Genomic DNA, 20175 nt, shown 5'->3' on the forward strand with positions numbered 1-20175 from the left:
TTCTCTTCGTGGCGTGGGGCTGTGGGCATCCCTGGGGCTGGTGCAGGGACCCCACCCAGGAATCCTGCGGTGGTCAGCAGGGGTTTCAGCGCCCCGTCTCCGCCTCCGGAGGGCGCTGCGGTCCTCGCCGGCCGCAGGCTGGCCGCTAGCGGTTCCCGCGGTGGGGCTCCTGCCTGCAAGATGCTCGTGCGCCAGGGCAAGCGGTCCGCGCGGCTCGGGATCCGCCTCTCCTGGCTGCTGTGCTGCAGCGCCCTGCTGTCTCCCGCCGCCGGGTACGTGATCGTGAGCTCTGTGTCCTGGGCTGTCACCAACGAGGTGGACGAGGAGCTGGACAGCGCCTCCACCGAGGAAGCGCTGCCCGCGCTGTTGGAGGACTCCAGCAGCATCTGGCAGCAGAGCTTCCCCGCCTCGGCTCACAAGGAGGACGCGCACTTGCGGCCCCGGACGGGTGCTGCCCGCTCCAGGCCTCCGCCAGCGCCCCCGGGGATGTTCTCCTACCGACGGGAGAGCGGCCCGGCAGCCGGTGCGCCCCCTGACCTGAGGCTGCGCGCCGCCACCGCCCGCTCCCTGGCCCACGCCAGCGCCTGGGGCTGTCTGGCCACGGTATCCGCCCACGAGAAGGTAAGCCACCCCTGCTGGGCCCCTGGTGCAGCTGTTCGTCTCGTGGTGGCCTGTCACTTAGGCGGCGCCCAGGAGCCAGGCAGATGCTAGAGCCCTCTCACCTACCCAGAACTGGGTTTAACAGACGTGCCCAGTGGGCCGGATTGGACTGTGGACGCCTTGCAAATAACGGAACCAGGCTGGGCTCGGGTGGGTTAAACTGGCAAAGTCTGGGAGCGGGTGTGGGGGAGGCACGGAAAACCAGGCTTCCTGCCAGATGGTTGGGGACTAAATCCCTGTCTAGAGATGGTCACAGAAAAACAAGCGGCGTCTGACTAGAGAGTTGGACAAGAGGAGCCAGAACCTTGGCACAGCGGAGTTGGCAGGAACAGCCCCTGCCAGTACTCACGTGGAATTGAGTGGGGATGAGGAGAAGAACAGCACCCCTGCTTGGATGGAAATTTATATTTACAAAAATGAAACACTAGTTTTTTCTGGAAAGAAGTCTTATGCAAATGAGTAATTGCTGGAATGAGCTGTCATAGGATATATTTTCTCGGGTTCAATCCCCCAAAATGTTTTATTCACCTGTTAGATGAGATTGTCCCTGGAGTGCCATGAGGTAAGTAAGGAGGATGCAGCTTGCCTAAGTGTACAACCCGGAAGCCGGCAGAGCCCCTCAGTGGATGCACGGGTTTTATTGCAACGCAGTAATTTGAACTGAATTTACTTCATGCAAAAAAGAATGAACGTTTTTGGGTCTCTCGTTTCAGACTGGCCAAGTCACTGGTTCTCCATTTTGCTTTCCTTATCTATAAAATGAAGTCGCTGACTAGGCAGTTTTGAAGGCCCACTTTCTTAAAAGAATTATCTAAATGACATTGTTATTTAGATTATGACAATGATCTGAACCTCTTTTGTGTCAGATACTGAGCCAGTTGGATATGCCCGGCATGCAAACGGGTTTTCGTGTTTATAGCATCACTCCTAAAACACAGCTTAAGAAAATACAAAGCTTAAATATGAAACTAACCTTCATTTAAAACATATCTTTTCAAACAAAAGCCTAGTGTCAATGTATTAAAGATATTTTGACTTTCAACAAAATGTTTTTCTTAGCCTTTTCCAATATTGACATTTAATCCAAACTCAATGAATTCAGAAAAGATTTGCATGCATGTGAAACATGATGCTCGGCAGTTTATGAAATGCTGAAACAGCATCTGTAAGTGATGTTATCCTACCGTTCCGGAGGACTCCCTAACATTCTATATGCTTAAAGGATTACAATTCTCCCTTCTGCAATTTTTACACCTCATTGTAACACTTCAGAGACAAAGACAGACCTTGAATTCTGAGCCAAGGAACAAAGAGATGTACTCTAAGGAATAAAGTAAGGTTGGGGTGCTACACCAGCAGGGATTGGGGAAAAAAACCTAAAACTTAAATATATTTGTCTATTTCTGAAGTCACAGAAACATGACACACTACCCTTCACCCACGCTACTGGATAATCGTGAACGAAAATTGGTATATCATGCTTGTGACTTCCTTTATGCTAAAATGGTTACATCATTTCCCCTATACCTTGCCGAGTTATGTGATGAAATGCTATTGATTATGATAAAGAGGCAATCAGTAAATGAGAAAATAGAATAGCCCTGAAAGAAACAATAACAGAATGTTCCTGGAGTTCAAAGAGCAAGCAAGGTACTAAAGGGAAGAATTAAATTCTATTCCCAAAGTTACCAAAAATTTGGGGGAGAGAGTGAAGGCAGTTAAGCAGAAGCTTGAAGAAAGTCTCAGCACCACTCACACCCCCAGAAATTTCATTGCCCCTCCCCCAAAGAACATTAAATTCAGTAAAGTGACTGTGTTTGCTATATACAGACAGTTTCAAGAATATTTCCTTAACTTCCCAACAGAATGTCACTGCTAAGCATTACTTACAAAGAAATTCTGGAGGCGGCACTCACCGAAGTGGATAGATTGGTACCATCTTGCCTTAATTTACTCCTTGCCTTAATTTACTGCAGGTGTTGCACATGCGTGCCTGCTACCTTGTCAAATCCACTGCGATGTCATGGTGCCTCATATGGTCCTCAGTGCCGTATTTCCTGGTCAGGTTCACACCTCACATCCATCCACAATTCTGTCATTGAAAAAGACTTTCTTGGTGTTTGTTAGATCCTAGGGCTGCCATTTGGGAACTGCCTGCCCATTAGTGATGGTCCCTTCAACAACAGTACTGGAATTCCTTTCTTCTACATGACAGCCAAGGATCCTGTGGTAGCAGATCTGATGAAGAACCCCATGGCCTCACTAATGCTGCCTGAATTGGAAGGAGAGTTTTGCAGGTAAACAAGGGTTTAACTTCACGGGCGCTTGAGGGGGATGTTTTTGGCAGAGAGTTGGAGAGTGGGTCACACAGGTGTAAGGGAATCTTGAAATGTAAATCCATGTCTTTACCCTTGGAATCAGCTGAATCAAAAATCCACACTGACCAAGCAGTGTGATTTGGAGCAAGTTACTTAACATCTGTGAGCTCAGTTTCCTCATCTGTAAAATGGGAACACAGCTGATCCTTGTTTTACATTGGGTCTGCATCTCAATAAATCCATCGTACTTTGAAAAATCATAAGTCAAAAATGCACTTAATACTAACGTGGTAACAGCGTAGCCTACCTTAAATGTTTTTGGAACATGCACGTTAACCTACAACCAGTCAGCATCAGAGACTGCAAAGTCTATTTTATAATAAAATGTTGAATAACTTATGTAATTTACTGAATACTTGTACTTAAAAGGAAAAACAGAATGATCATGATTGTCCTATATCAATAGCACAGAAAAGGTCAAAATTTAAAATTCAAAGTACAATTTTTCCTTAATGTATATCACTTTTAAACCATTATAGACTTAATAATAAGTTGAACCGCCTAACTTGGGGATGTTTGTAAAAATTTCTACTCCATAGGGTTATTGCAGGTGTTGCACGTGCGTGCTCACGACCTTGTTCAACAGCAGAATGGATAAATGGCCATTCTTGGTATTACGGAAAAGGGCAGAGTGGATTGGGAGTCAGTGAAGGAAGAGTCAGTTGTGTCTCCTGGCATGGGTGGCGTAGGCCTATTTATTATTTTTCCAATTCATTTATATCCCTTTCCCCCTGAGAGGTTTATGCAATACAGATTCAGTCTCCTTTAATGCATTTTCTCCAGAACGCTACAAAATAAAAGCCATCTAAAGACATTTAAGCAAAAGTGGGACATATATCCAGACACCGATATCTGAACTCAAAATGTAAAACTCAAAATCCTACCCTTCCGGGAAGATGTCTGCACCAAGCTCACGTGGGGACTGCATGTGAGAGATCCCACCCTCCCATTCTAGGGTGGCCCTGGGTGGGGGACACCTTTATCCTCCAGAACCTCAGTCATTTCACCTCTAAAATGGAGTGATGATTTAGAAAATTGATAGTCTTCATCCCACCTCTGAAATTCTATTACCATGTACAACATGAAAACATACTAACCAAACAACTTACTAGTTCTTATGGAAGCTAATCAAACCAACTACAGTCTCAAGTGCAGCCTGGCTAAGGACCTGCCATCCCAGCTCCCACCCAAGTTGTTTACCCTTGGCAATGAGAGACTCTAGCGGCAACACTTCAGCTGACTCAGTTCCCTGCCAAGTTATGGCAAGAAGCCAGGAAAAGAGACATTTCCTTTTCCATGGGTGTTCTCCCTGCTCTTGATCAGCCACGCTTGCTGCTACTACAAGTACATTTCTAGGATACCTTTCTGAACTTACGGGTCTTCCTAATCCAAGTGTTCCCCAAACAGTCATGCTAGGGCATATTGATCCCAGAACTCACAGCACACCTGCTCTGGGAGAGAGGCCACAGAATACAGATCTGCAGCAGTATGCCAGCTGCAGGAGGATCTGTCTGCGGGCAGGCCCAGACAGACATCAACAGGAGCTGAAAGCTGGAGAAGTGAGAAATTCAGCTTAGGAGAGGTCTGAGGGAGTGGGGAGTAACTTCCTGCAGTCCCCTGGAATACTCGGCATGTTTGCCTGCACAGTCCAGGATCGTGCCTGTGGACATCATATGTAGAAAATGCAAAAACACCTGTGCAGCATGCTGGGTAAAAGATGAGAGAACTCATGGACAGAGATGACCACCCCATGGCCAAAGGCACACCTGCAACTCTGGTCTGGGATAGAAAGCATGAACCACACCCACTGGTACCTCTGTGTTTAGCAAAGCTGTGTTTCTCAGAACTGCTAGCCCCTTGTACTACTTAGGCTTCCGAAGTATTGAAACAGGATGTAAAATTAGTTTTGCTTAGTAAGCCTTATACTTCAAAGCTAATGTTATCAAGCAATGGGGCTTTGCCTTTATTCCAGGGAAGACAATCTCCTGTGAATGGCTTAAGCACTGATGGGAGGTTCTAAGTTCAACGTTGCAGTTTAGGTTTCACCTAAAACCCACAATCTTAGTAATGTTGAACCCAGGGGCTTGAGTCAGAACCAGGCTGCCAGCATTGAGAGACCTCGAAGTTAGTCCCAAGTAAATAAGCTAAGCATGGAGCTTTTGGAGCCACCAGAGCATAGCGCAGCATCTGGTGGAAGCATCTGCAGCAAAGACCTACCCAGACAAGCTCCTAGGTAGTTTCAAAGGATAGACCAGCAAGGTTCCAGCAAAAAGACCCTCCTTAGGCCTGATCCTAAGGCCTGAAGGTATTACCAGCAGGATCAGCGTTCATGGTCAAGTGCTTCACAACATTTCCCATGTTGTGGAAGGGGATTCAGAACATCCATCTCTCATGATGATAGTGAGATAAGGGCACCTGATTCTTTCTTTGGAAGGCAGCTGATAGTCAGAAAAATGCAAATTGCCTCCGTTCCATGAAGAGGGGTGCCTGTGAACTGGAAGTCTGCACCGTCACTTTTGCCATCACATTGCATGCACTCTGTGTGCTCATATTTCAGTGCTGGTCTAGATATTCCCACCCTAAGTAGAAGACAGTGCTAGGGCTAGACCTTCCAGCATGCTGCATCCCAGCGCTCCCGTGGGCCTAGACGGCCTTCTTGGGGCTGGCTGAGCAACTCTCAGAAGGTAAACCATAAACAAGTTCTGACAGGGAGGAAGCAGCGTGGCTGCTGACATCTGAGGAAGGGTAGGAGTATTTCATAGCCATTTCTTGTGGCCCATTGGGCATTTCCAGGAGTGAGGGATTTTCAGCTGCAAGCCTGCCTCTGTCTTCATCAGGATTATCCCTGGTTCCTGCAGGGTCTGGTGAGCAGGGTCTGGTGAGCAGGGTCTGGTGACCTCCAACAGGACAAATCCAGGAGAAGGAGGCTATCCAAAAATGGGGCTGAGCACAGTTCAGACCTAAAGATGGGAGGGATACAGGTCAGCAGCTACTGCAAGTGAAGTCTGAACTGGCCCACTGTTTTTTCAGAATTCCATCTGGCAAATAAGACAATTATAGTTGTGATGTGTTTGGTTATTAAACAGATGGATGGATGGATGGATAGATAGATAGATAACAGACACTTGGTTCATTTTCTGATGCTATAACAAAATACCAGAGGCTGGGTGCTTTATTAAAAAAAAAAGACTTATTTAGATAACTGTTCAGAGGTTCAAGAGCATGACACTGGCATCTACTTGGCTCTCATGAGGGCCTTCTGGCTACATCAGAACATAGCACATGGTTTCATGGTGGGAGCACATGCAAGAGGGAGAGATCACATGGTGCATGGTGAGACAGAAAGGAAGAGGGATTCAAGGTTTAGGCTTGCTGTTTATATAACAACTCACTTCCACGAGAACTAACCAATCTGCAAATCCGTGCCTCCATGACTTAATTACTTTGCAGTAGGCCCCACCTGTTAAAGGTTCTGCCACTTCAACACTGTCACACTGGAAACCAAACATGTGAACCTTTGGGGGACACACTCAAACCATATGCAAAGCGTAGCAGACAGATCGATCCTTTCCCATATTCAACTATTTGCTCTCCTGAGAACATGTACTACAATTTTCCCCAGTTGGTCTCCCCAGTTCACTATCACCTTAAATTAATTCTCAATCCAGCTGCCAGGATAATCTTTTAAAATCCAAATAAGGTCCTGGCATTCCTGTGCTACAACTCTCCAGGAGAAAAATTCCCAGAATCCTTATATTGTCCTCATAGCCCCTGCATGGGCAGGTATCTGCTGCCTTTCAGAATAGATCAGTGCCTGCCCCTTTGCTGATTGGCTTAATATTTTATTTATATCTAGTTTTATCAAATTAAAAGTCTAACCTGAAAGCTAGTTGTGGTCAAGGCTGACGCATGTGCTTTGGCACAGAGCTAAGGAATGTTTTCCACGTGGTAGCCACTGTGTGCCTGTTGGCACAGCATGCTGAAACCGGAGCTGGAGCTGAAACTCATTCTCCACTCCAGCGGCCTCTCTGAGGATCACAGCTGCAAAGCCAGTTCTCCTCCATGACCATTGAGAGGTGTGTTGCTGCCCTTCGCGTGGGCTCTGCCCTTCTGTGTTGCAACAGATCCCAGCGCTCACCTCCACGTTCCTTCTGGGTCTTGTCCTGCAAATCTGAAGGCTAAAGTTCACAGGCCAACAGGAAGGCCAGAGTGAAAGGAGAGGGATTTATTGAAGTGTGAAGAATAGAAACAGAATTCTTGCAGAGACGGGAAGGGACCCCCATAGAAGTTGCTCTCTGAGTGTGCTATCTAGGGGTTTACATAGCACTCGGGTCAGTGCTAATGAGGGTTTGCAAAAGCACTAACACCACTGGTTGACCCTTGACCCGAACTTCCATTCAGGTCTGCCCCACTTCTGTTTTCTTGCTGCTTGTGGGAAAGTGGGAGGTTGAGGTTGGTGGATCGTGGGTCTGGGGGTCCAGGACAACAGCATTGTGTTGAGCAGGTGCCTGTGCTGATTGGGCAGTGCCACCATGGGTGACATATATTGGAGTGGCCTGGCTTGCTTCCACCCTAGCTTGTCCCACCTCAGGCCTGTGCTGGCATGACAGGCTCTGTACACTCAAGTCTACCTTGGCCATTGCTCTGCAGCTTTGAGACAAGGGCTTGGCTGCAATTCCACTCAAAAATGTTTTTTTCAGTCCATTAACTGTCCTTCATAATAAAGATAAAATTATGTCCAAATTGAAATGAGTGAAGGAGATTGAGTTTCCAGGGCTCGAAGAATCTCAGGAAATGAAGAAAATGCACACCACATGGAATTCCCTTAACTGAAGCTGGGAGAAGCTAACATCCTGATAATAAGGAGAAGGGCAAATGCCTCTTTTCATGTTACAGTTTGTTAGGGACCTGAAAGTTTTTAAATGAATTTATAAAATCCAACCTGGGATACTCCACCCCATATAGTTAGGAATTTTTTGCAAAACTTTTTCATCACCCTGATCCTGTGGTCCCTGAACTTTCCCTAAAATGTCACAATAAAGTTACTAGATTCAGTTGGGTGATTATCTTGATTCCAGGGCATAATGAATGGGAAGCTGTTACCCTGCCCTCTGAAAGTGACTCTCAGTACTGGAAATGTACTGGGTTGATGATTTCTATGAAACCAAGTAGCAAAGAATAGTTACTGGGGTGGAAGGAAATAGACTATCTATTCAGCATTTCGGTTGGTGCATTGGAGATGGGAGAGGAGATCTGAGGGCCCTCTGGCTCCGTGGCTGATTGGATCAAGAGTGTAAATGACAGACGCATGAGAACAACTATGTAGATGGCTATGTATATAGCAAACCTTGTATCTACCGAGCTCCTCATCTGCAGACTCAACCAACTGCAGAGCAGAAATATACAGGAAAAAAAAAAGTTTCTATACTGAACACATACCTTCTTTTCTTGTTGTTATCCCCTAAATAGTACAGTACAACAATTATTTACACAGCATTTACATTGTGTTCAGTATTATGAGTAATCTAAAATGAATTAAAATATGTGGGAGGGTGCATGTACGTTATGTGCAATTACTACACCATTTTGTAGAAGGGACTTGAGCATCTGCAGATTTTGTTATCTGAGAGGCATCCTAGAACCAGTCCCTCATGGATACTTAGGGACGGCTGTATACATATTCTACATAGATTGCTACTTAGAATATTACAAAGTGCCAACTCCTACAAAGTGCAAACTCCCACGAGTTAAGAATAGAAAAGTGACTTTCAACAGCTTGGAGGGTAAAAATGAGAGGGACGTATCAGTGGCCTGGAAAATCTTGTCCCTCCCCAGCACAAAGACCAGAACCTCTTACAGGATGAGAATTTGCAGCCTGAAGAAGCTGCAGGGTGATTATGATATTGCTTGAGGATTATGAGGCCATTAAGTGGGTCTTATCTGCATTTCCTGTGTTTCACTAAAGGCCTGCTAAGAACTATAATTTAACCCCCAGGAAGGCTCATGTTCTTTGCAAAATGAAGTCAAAATTAGAGTCTGACAGAAAGACAAATAATGTATGTTTCTCTTACATATGGAAGCTAAAGAAGCAGAACTCATTGAAGCAGAATAGAACAGTGGTTCCCAAGGACTGGAAGAGAGGGGACAGGGGAGATGTTGATCAATGGGTACAAACTTTCAGTTACAGGATGAACAAGTCTTGGGGATCTAATGTGCAGCATGGTTCATAATGAGCATTTTAATTAATTTGTGGTAATCATTGCATGGTATATACATGCATCGATCAAACACTGTATACCTTGAACATATTCAATCTTTATGTGATAATTAAATATTTTAAAATTTAAAAAGTTGACAATATGGAAAATATAGTAAGGGATGTGGCTTTTCCACTTGGCAGACATCACACCCCTCCAAACCAGAACCTGCAGACATGTTTTGCCTGATAATTGCTAGTTTATTCAGTCTGTTTTATTCAATTATTCTGTTTACTCCCAGGTGCTACAATTTCTTCATTTAATTAATTAAGTGAATCAGGGATGGGAATCTATTTCCTAGCTTAGGTTAAGATGGCAAGCTGAGAATGATTTCAGCTTAGAGCTGGGGGTGTGGTCCAATAGTAAAGCATCTGCCTAGCTAGTGAGGCCCTGGGTTTGATCTCCAGTACCACAAGTACAAGAGAAAAAGAAATCATCTTAACAGTTTCTCTGTCAGTCAGCAACCTCTTTCTCTCCTCATTCCCCTTCCCCTTTGCCTTCAACACACATAAGCATGGCCTCTACCACTAAGTGAATTTACACTAAGACCAGAGACCTGGTTGTATGAACATTCAATAAATATTGATTGACAAAGAAAAGACCCAAGAAATGATTTTTCCATTGCAACATCTTCCCTTAGGGAACAGGTAGATTTAAACACCATGGGTTTCAGGTTCACATCTAAGGGAGACAAGGAGACAAGTCCTCAGGACCAGGAAGGATACTTCTGTTGAATTATATTCTTCTTGTTGATATTGGGTCCAATTTCATTTTGAATATCAAGATATAAATGAAACCAAAAGAGATTGATGAGATGTGTTTCCTGAAATGAAAATATTTCAGTGGCTATTTTGGACAAATGTTAGGTTCCTAGACTTGATTTGACTTTCAAGAAAGGAGAATCCAGAAGCATGTTTTCCCTGTTCCCACAAAGGCTTTTAATGAAATATTTCTGTGGATGCTGCTCTGACTCACAACCCCTCTTTTTCCCCCAGACGGAAGACATCTCTGCTTTCACAGTGAGAGAAGCTTTTCTTATAGCTCTTTAATTGAGCACACCTGGGTTGGGTTTGGTGCGAGAGAAGATGCTAAGTTCTTGGTTACAAAGGGATTTAGTCTCTGAGGAGGTGCCAGGCTATGAATGGATTGAAACCAAGAGGTATAGAAGACATAGGCTGGAAGCTGTTCAGAAATCAGATTTCTTGGAATGACATGCTGGGAGGGGTGCAAATTGCAGAGGCAATTCCACACTGAAGAACCTCACCCTAGAGCCATTGGCACAGTTTGCTTGGACATAGATTGGAACAGTTTGCTCAGACATAGATATGATGCCTGCACTGTCTTATGAGCAGCACCTGAATATTGTAGGCACATCAACAGGAGGAGACTCCTTACTGAAACAGGATAATGAAGGGGAGGGTGTCAGTGGGAGGGTTGATTTTCCTTATGTAAAAGAGATTCTGAAATGACAATGACCCCGTAGCCCCTTCTATCTGTCCCTCCCCCACCTGCCTCCATATTTTTACTTTAAATAACAAATGTATAAAATGTGGAATAAATATGTGGTACGATAGATGGAAAGCTCAGCCCAATGTAATTCCAAATGCAAGCACTGGGATTTGTCCTCAAATGGGTGTCTGGAAGGCACTCTGTTCGTTCCATCACTCTGTGGATGTTCTCCCAAGTAAATGCAAGAGCAGGCACCTGTTTGCAGCGGCTTGCTTGCTGGTTGCCAGGATGAATCTCTGTCTGGAGTCTGGTCCACCTGAGACGTGCTGTGAATCTCAAATCACAGGGCCTGGCCCTAATCAGATACTGAAGCTGAATCCAATTTCTCTTTACAGATTCTTGTTCATTCCCCTTGGAGGCAATAGATATATCTTCTAAATAAATTGCCCTCTGTTCAGATTTGTTACCTCTTCTCCTCCTGTGTCCAAACATTCGTGTATTCCTAGAGCTAGCATCAACCTGAGGAACCTTTAAAAGAGCTGTCTAGGAAGAGTCAGAGAACTCTGTAAGGAGAAAGCGGGATAAGCAGGTATCCCAGTATTCTCTTTACGTGCTCATTGCTGGGGTTCTATTTCATACCCACTTCTCCATCCCTAATTTATTTCAGTCCCATGAAGTTTTGTCCATATGGTTTCAATCTAGTTTATGAGTTCACTAATAATTCTAATTTCTCTGGCCTTTTCCTCCATTTTCTGACCACCTCTCCGCATACAGTTCACAAATGACTCACCTGTTAGGCAGGACTCCTTCTGAAGCAGAAATGACATGAATACATAGTGAGGCTGCAACTTTCAAAGATGCCCTCCGAAAAGCTTTTCAGCACCGTTAAGAGAGATGCACGCATTTTATTACAGGATCCCAAGCCCCCGGCAATCATTGATCTACTTTCTATCTCTATGAATTTGATTATCCTGGATATTTCAAATAAATGGAATTATACAATATGTAGCATTTCATGACTGCCCTTTTCATTCACATCATGTTTTCAAGGTTCACCATTGTAGTTTGCCTCGTGCCAGGCTAGCTTGTGTGCGGGTAAGGACACAGAGTCAAGACCCCCAGACTCCAGGAGTTGGGTGGAAGCAGGCTTCTGGCGAGCAGCCTGCAAACTCGATTATTGTGGGAACAGCTATATATTTTATAGGTTTCTTGCCCAATCACAATGTGCCACGGGGGATCAGACCACCCAGTTCCTATACGGGTTCCCTAGGTAACACTGAGTCAACTTGGGGTAGTTGTTTACATTCCTCAGTAGGGAAGCAGAACACTCCTCCCCGCAAGTTTACACACTTGAGACGTTCACTGCTGCCAGCAGCGAATTAGGATTAAGAACTAGGATTTCTCCCAACACACCATGTTAGAGCATTATCTTTTCTTTTGATAGACAAATAATAGTCTATTGTATGAACATATCTCATTTTATGTATCTGTTTATATTTATATATTGATCAGTGGATGAACGTTTGTGCCATGTTTAGTTATCACAAATAATGCTTCTGAGTATTCACATACAAGTTTTTGTTCAGACCTGTTTCCATTCCCCTTGGTATAGCCTTAGAAGTGGACTTGCTGGGTGATATGGTGTTATGGTTTGGATCTTGGAATGTCCCCAAAGAGTTCATGTGTTAGGAAATGCAGCAATATTCAGAGGTACTGGATTCTGAATATTCAAAAATACTGGATTGTGAGAGCTGTAACTTTATCAGTGGATTAATCCATTTTCTGGATTAATAATCTGAATGAATTACTGGGTAGTGACTGTAGGTGGGTGGGGCATGAATGGGTAGGTCCCTGGGTGCATGGCCTGGACTTCAGCGTGTTTCGAAGTCTTTATGCTGGAAGGGTCCTGACCTTCCCCTCCTGACTGTCATTTTACAGAACAGGAGATTAAGGTATTGAGAAATGCAAGACAGAAAAATGGATAGTACAGTAGTACTTTCCATAACCATTCCCTACTTTCAGCCGCCTGGTCTCTCCAAACAGCTCTAATCGGCACCCAACCTTCCATTCCCTTGGGCCTTGGCTGTTCCTGTAGCTACTTTCTTTCTTTGAAATGAATCATATATTTGAATGGCAGTAGTTTCTCTTCTATAATTCATTGTTTGCTGAGCATCTCCCAGCAAGATGAATAGGGTGATTTTGCAAAGGATAACTGAATGCGCAATGCAGGGATGATGTCATTGGATAATGCATATGTTACATGTAGACTCTAGGGACAACTCCTGGATCCACTGTAAAGTGAAATGAGGAAAAAAGTGAAGCGTACCCCAGTGGTTCTTTGGTCTAGGCGAGCCCCTCTATGGGGCATTGTTAATGAGATGAGAGGGGTTTGCTGCTGTTCTGATACTGACAGCTGGCTGTCCTGAATCAACTAGCCGGGGCTCAGCAGTGACAACTGTCTGCCTGGGACCGGTGCTGGCAGAGGGGAAAAGGGAGCTAGATTCATGCTCTGAAATGGTCTCCGGGAAGTACCCCATTGGAGGTCAGCACTACAGTGAGACCCTCGGGCAGCAGGGGGACTGTCAGGGCATCGTGGGTCACCTGATCCTGGGAATGTGGAGCCAGCATGGCCCCTGAAGAGATGCTGAAGCCCTGACCGCTAGCTCTGGGCCTGGGAATAGGACTAAGGTCAGCCTGACCCCACTGGATTTGATTCTGGAGTCATCTGTTGACTGCAGTGTAAACCAAGCTATAGTTGGAGGCAACCCGAGACCAGAAGAATCATCAGATCCGCTTGTAAATGTCTATTTCTTGGCACCAGTAGTTTCTGAAGTTAGGAGGCTTGGCAGCTATGTGTTTTCAAGAAATGGTCAGGAAACCTTTGATGCACATTTAAATTTAAGAATGACTGCAGTAGGCGAAAGAGCTTCTGATTTGCATTTGATTTGAATCCTAAATTCTCCAATTAATATCTGCCTTGCTTTGAACTCACTTTAAATTTGAATTCACTTAAACTGTCTGATTCTTGATTTTCTTAACCCCCAAATGGAAATAATAGTACATGTAAGTTTGCTGTGTGGAAGGAAATGTTTCAGTGTTTGCCAACTTTCTGGTACAAGCTCAATGTACTATTAAGTGGTAGCTATTATGCTTAACAGCCGTTTTCTGTGTGCAGAATTGGGGGTGACAGAAAAAGAAAAGGGGATGAACATTGACAGTGCACATTTAAGTCTCATAAGCATAACATGAAGTATATTGTATGATACACATTATACTTCTGTGCCAAACAGTGTTCCAAGCAACTGACGAATATCTCATGTGATATGAGTCTCCTGGGAGAGATTGTGTTGTTAGTCCCATTTTAACCCACAAGGAAACAGGCAGAACCGATCTAAGGAACTTGCACAGGAACCCACCGGCCATATTCTAATGGGGCTTGATTCAATCCCAGAAAACCTGGCTCCTCCACCCATCTGTTACCCCGGCACACCTGCCTCTCTGTATAGCCACATACTAGAAGCAGTTAGAATCCTCAACCACATTTCAGAAACTGATTCAGAAACTGAAGAACCTACAAAAACACAGAAGTATGTTTTGAGTTGGTTTAAGTTGTTTGAATACAAGTTCTATCCTATGACTCGCACTTTAAGGCAAGACACGACTTGCTTTAAATAGGTGCAGACAGATGTGTACAGGCGGCCTGTTCCAATAAAATTTTTACTTAAACAGATACCACTAAGCATCTCTTGTACTAAGTGCTGTGTACTAAGCACTATCATGATAAAGATGAAAGCAGACAGTATCCACCTTTGGGGGAAGGGAACAGATTAAGACGCACAGGGAAATACTTCTTCAATCTGGATGTGTTAAATCTTCTGTGGGATATTGATCTGGAGGTAGTAGAGAGAGAGGCGCTCATGAGCCCAGCCGGTCTTCTTCTTCTCCTCTTTTCCCTGCCCTATTCTGTCCACCCCTAAACACCACCCAGTGTGCCAGTGACTCCCAAACTTACATTCCCAGTCAAGACCTCTCATCTGAGCTACAGACGCCAAGTCCCACTGCTTCCTGGATATCTCGAGGACACCTCGAACTTGGCCTCCTCACACTCAGCCACCTCCTCATTCCCTAGAAGGCTCCTCTCTCTGGGCTCCTTACCCACAGGGCCATTTGAAGCAGACCCTCAGGTGCTCTTCCTCCCTCTGCACCACCCACCACAGTCACAAAGTCACACCCGGTCTTCCTGTCACACCTCTTCTTGACTCCTGCTTGTCTTCAGTCCCTGGCTCAAGTCCCCACTGTTCTCTTTAAATGCTCTCAGCTGATCTCCACTGACCTCCTTACACAACCCATTCCTCATCCTAGACCAGAGAGATTCGTTTCAAAATGCTCATCTCATTATTCTACTGTCCTGCCTAAAATTCTTCAGTGCTTTCCCATTTAGGATGCAATTTCAAGTTTTAATGTGTCCTCCCAAGCCTAAATGGCCCACCCTGTGCAGGTTTAGCCACTGTGATATCACTCTCCCACTTGTCCTTGTCCTGGCTCAATGGCCTTCTGGCTGTGTCTTAGCTCACTCAGATGGCCCTCCTTCCTTCTTTCACTTCCTGGTAATGAAATGAGTGGTTTTACTTCACCATCCACTCCTGCCCTGCTGCTTTGCTACAGGCCCAAAGTAATAGGCCCAACTGATCATGGATGGACTGGAACCAACAAAACTGTGAGCCAAAATAACCTTTTTTCTCCTTACAAATTAATGATCTCAGGTTATTTGTTTTAGCCACAAAAAATTGACTAATATAGAAATCTACAAAGGTTTCCTGATTGATCATGATAGGAAAGCTATCAGAGTAAAGGATCCCCCATCCCTCCCCTCTGGCACCACCCCACTCCCCTGCCTTTTTCTGTGCTGGGGCTCAAACTCAGGACCTGGCACATACTAGGAAAGTGCTCTACCACTGAGCTATAACCCCCAATCCTGCCTTTAAAACATTTTAAAATTTTGATACAGGGTCTTACTAAGTTGACCGGGCTGGCCTCCAACTTTCGATCCTCCTACCTCAGCCTGCTGAGTAGCTGGGATTGCAGGGGTGTGCCACCATGCCTGACTGGGATGCCCTTTTGATATGACATCCTTCCCAACCAATATTGTCTGTACATGGTCACTTCTTCCTCTTGGGGCACACACACCATCTTTTTAACAGTCTGTTCCAGGACTTTGTGTAAGTTATTTGTGAAATCCACAGAGCCCCCCACCCCATCCCAGACTCTGATTTTTGCAGTTCCGATCATTTCCTCCTTTTCAGATCTTTTCCATGCCTCAGTTCAATGTTTTTATCCATGAACTCTTGGGATGAATTCTGTATTGTTCACAAGCCTTACACAGACGTATCTAAAGGAAAGAGGGCTCCATTAAGTTTCTTTACTCATCTCACTCTTGGGTCAAATCTTAAGATTCAACAGACACTAGCCAGCCACACGCAATAGGACAGGAAGCAGGGAGTAGAGTCATTTCCTGGGCTAACTCTACTCTGAGGGGCAAGTCTTGCAAGACACTTCCATTTATAACCCTTTTGAGTTTTAATATTTCTTTCACTTTGATATGCATAAAATATATTAAAGTTTACCTTCATCAATTGAATATCACATGTATTTTAGCCAGTATTTAACTTCTATATTTTAAAACATTTATATTATAAATAAATGCAATCAGGACACCCCAAAGACACCAAAGAGAGCCATTGCATATATTTGAATAAATTATGTTTTTATCTCCATCTGCAAGTATGTTTAAACTCTCACATCCATCTGTGGTAGGCTGAATTAACAGCTCCCCCGAAGATGCTCATGTCCTGATCCCCAGATGCATGACTAGCATACTTTCTGTGGCAGATGTGATTATGTTAGAGATTGTGAAGGGAAAAGTTATCCTGGACAGTCTAGTAGGCCAAACATAATCAGAAGGATTCTTAGAGAGAGAGACAGAGAGAAAATTAAAGTGAGGAGTAGTTTGGGATGACAGAATCAAGAGGATAGTGTGATACAGAGAGGGGCCCTGAGCCTAGGAATGCAGGTGGCCTCTAGTAGCCGAAAAAAACAAGGAGTGAATTTTCCTCTGGAAAGAAAAAAAATTTTCCTCTGTTTCCAGAAGGAAACAGCCCAAGATAAAGATGAAAGCAGACAATATCCACCTTTGAGGGAAGGGAAAAGATTAAGACACCCATGGAAATATTTTTTCAGTCTGGACATAGTTTTACTTAAAGGGTAGAGCTTCTTCTGAACTTTAAATAGGGTGTTTCTGTTTCTTTGATTATTTATAATCTCTTTATAATTTTAGCTTTGTGGGCCTCCCTTTGGACTTCTGACCTCTACACCTATAAAAGAACAAATTTGTGCTGTTCTAAGCCACAATGTTTGTGGTAATTTGTTACAGCAGCAACTGAAAATAAATGCACCGTCCCTCAAGGCCCACTTCAAATAGTCCATCCAATCAATATTCATCCCCACTCCATGTTCAAGGCCCTGTGTTTGTTACTAGGTGGTAGAGAGCTAGAAGGACAGAGCCCTGGCCTTCACAGGGCTTGTACTCCAGCAGGAAAGGGAGATGTCCCTTTCTACGTTACTACATAATCAATGACTTAGTCACTAGCTGCTATGACCTGGATCTTGCTTGCTTTATAAGGACACTGTGATTAGTATCCTTATAAAAGAGACCCAAAAGAGACCCTTTGCCTCTGCACCATTCAAGGACACAGTGAGATGCTGCCATCTATGGAAGAGCAGGCCACCCCCCGGAGACACTGCATATGCCTTGAGAGAGAACTTCCCAGCCTCCAGAACTGTGAGAAGTAAGCATCCATTGTTTATAAGCTACTCAGCCCATTCTTTTGTCGCTAAAACAAACTAATTGAGATAATTAATTTTAAAAGAGAGAAAATTTATTTGGACTTACAGTTTTGTAGATTCCAGTCCATGATTGGTTGGGCCTATCACTTCTGGCCTGTGGCAAGGCAGCAGGGTGGGAGGGCAAGGGAAAATACTCACTTCATTACCAGGAAGTGAAAGAGAATGAGGAAGCAGCATGGGTCTCACGACGCCTCCAAAGGCATACCCCCCTGACCTAAGGGCCTCCCACTAGGCCCACCACTCAAAGATTTCACTCCCCTCCCAGCAATGTCACCTGGACCGAGTCTTGAACACAAGGGCCTTTAGGGGACATGCAAGATTAAAACCAAAGCAACTTCCCTGAGACATTTGACAGGAACCTGCAAGGTCACATTCTTACGGACAAGATGGGCTAATATGAGCTGCAACATAATCATGTGGGTAGATTTATATTTGTTTATTTCTCTACACCTAATTTCACAAAGAATCTGAAACTGGATGAATGAACAATGGTTGTCTGTCCAAAAGGGGGTTACTTAAAGGTTAGAATTTACTCTGAACTCTTTAAATAGAGTGTTTCTATTTCCTTGACTGTTTATAATCCCCTGAAAAGTACTAGGTACATGGGAGATGTGGGTTGAGCTGATTTGCAGCCTGATATAGTGAATTCTGTTTGGGAGACAGAAAAATTGTCAAGAGAAGATGCTATACCTTGAATATGGTTTGTCCCCTCTGAAACTCATAATGAAATTTAATCTCCATTATAAGATATTAAGAGGTGGGACCAGATGGGACTTTTAAGAGATAATTAGGACTCTGCCCTTGAAAATGAATTATCATGCATGTGATAAATGGATTAATTGATTAATGGGTTATCTCAAGAATGGGTCTGCTATAAAAACCAGGTTGACTAGATCTCTGTTGCATACTCTCTTACATGGTCATCAGGGACTGCTGACTAGCTTCTCGTCATCAGATATGGCCCTTCAACCTGGAACCACAGCCATAAGCCAAAATAACTTCTTTGTGTTGTATGTTGTGTTATTAGAAACAGTCCACAGATTAAGACAGAAGCCAAAGTCATAACTAGGAAAATGATGCCACCAAGGGAGGACAAGTTTAGGGAAAAACTAACAAGACAGGATGAGGCATTACATGTAGAATTCCTAGCCCCTGCCCACTAACTGCAAGTAGAGCCTCCAACACAGTCACTGTGAAAACCAAAGATGTTCCACAGATCTCCAGTAGCCTTTTAGATAGAAGAAATCTCTTCTAGTTGAGAATCAATATATGATGATAATATTTTTATCATTTGCAGGATTGGGCAGTTGAATCTATTGAAATCCCTTTCCCTCAGGGATTTTGAATAAAACAATTTTTTTTCTATATTTCAAAGAATCCAAGTAAAGTTGAGCAAATATTTTAATATCATGTGCTCAGTATACCTGTGCATGTTGGTATAGCTTCCTAAATTCTCAGAGAACGATATTCTTTCCCTTAGCATTTTTATTAAAAATTTCCAACATCTCTCTAAATAAACACATAAAAATAAAACAGATCTTTAAATATACTATTAACATAAACAGTGCTTGGGAAGGTTGCATGTATCTTTATTAGAACAATGTATCCCTTCTGAAGCTCTTACAAAATAGTAGCTCATAAAAATGTATTAAAGAAATTATTAAAGCAAAAGGAGGATTACTTATCTCAAAGGAGGTTACATATTTGGAAGGCAATCTTGTCTTTTAATTGGAAACCATTTGCATACAAACTCACTGTCTCATTGTGTCCTTTTGAATTTTGCAGGTCATTGCATCCCTCGTTTTGCACATAAGGGGGGGCACGGCTGATAATTCTCCCTGCTTAACAGCATTCTGGAATGGCAATCTAATGAGGTTACATCTGGGCCATGAAACCTACCCTGCACCCAGAACAGAACCTTTTACTATTTTTGGTCCCCTAGACTAAATTATCACATATCATATTAGAATCTGTTGTGTGAAAAATTAAAAGAAGTTCCTGGCTGTGCGCAAGTGGGTACTGGCAGAGGCAACCTGCAGAGTCCTGGGTGCGAGTCAGAGCTGCCAATAAACACAGGTGGGGGAGCACGTTCTGGGACAGCTTCTGCCACTCTTGACCAGGGGTCTTCGAGCAGGTCTCACATCCTCTGGCCTCTCTTGGTGGCCACCTATGAAGGAGCAGATGGGGCTTTTCTGGTCCTATACTTGAGACCTAAATGCCCTTGGGTTACAAGCTGCTCATCCAAGAAAAGCATAGGTCATAGATGGGCGGCCACTAGGTCAGGTGAAAAGAGAGAAATGCCTACCGAGTCCACTGACCTGAAGGAGAGATGGAAACCACACAGCTCAAGTTCTTCAGCCCCACAAACCACCTGTTCCAGCAATACAAAACTGAAATCTCTAAGCTCGCTCCAATGGTGGGAGGCAGGGAGCCACCCAGATGTCCCAGGGTTCCAACCGGTGCTAAGGATACAGGCAGCAATAGGCCCTCCTGCTCCTTTTCCCTCTACAGCCACCACAGAGGTCTCA

General features: G+C 44.1%; 1 protein-coding gene across 1 annotated transcript in view; it reads left to right on the plus strand.

The window, feature by feature from the left end:
* Positions 1-20175, plus strand: part of CREG2 (cellular repressor of E1A stimulated genes 2) — a 40924-nt gene continuing 20749 nt past the window's right edge. The window contains exons 1-2 of the mRNA XM_079111496.1: positions 1-621; positions 2788-2957. Of these exons, the coding sequence (XP_078967622.1) occupies positions 181-621; positions 2788-2957 (611 nt within the window). The 5' untranslated portion in view covers positions 1-180. The remainder of the gene's footprint in view (positions 622-2787; positions 2958-20175) is intronic.

Source organism: Sciurus vulgaris (assembly GCF_902686455.1).
Source record: "Sciurus vulgaris genome assembly, chromosome: 14".
Classification (NCBI taxonomy): Eukaryota; Metazoa; Chordata; class Mammalia; order Rodentia; family Sciuridae; genus Sciurus; species Sciurus vulgaris.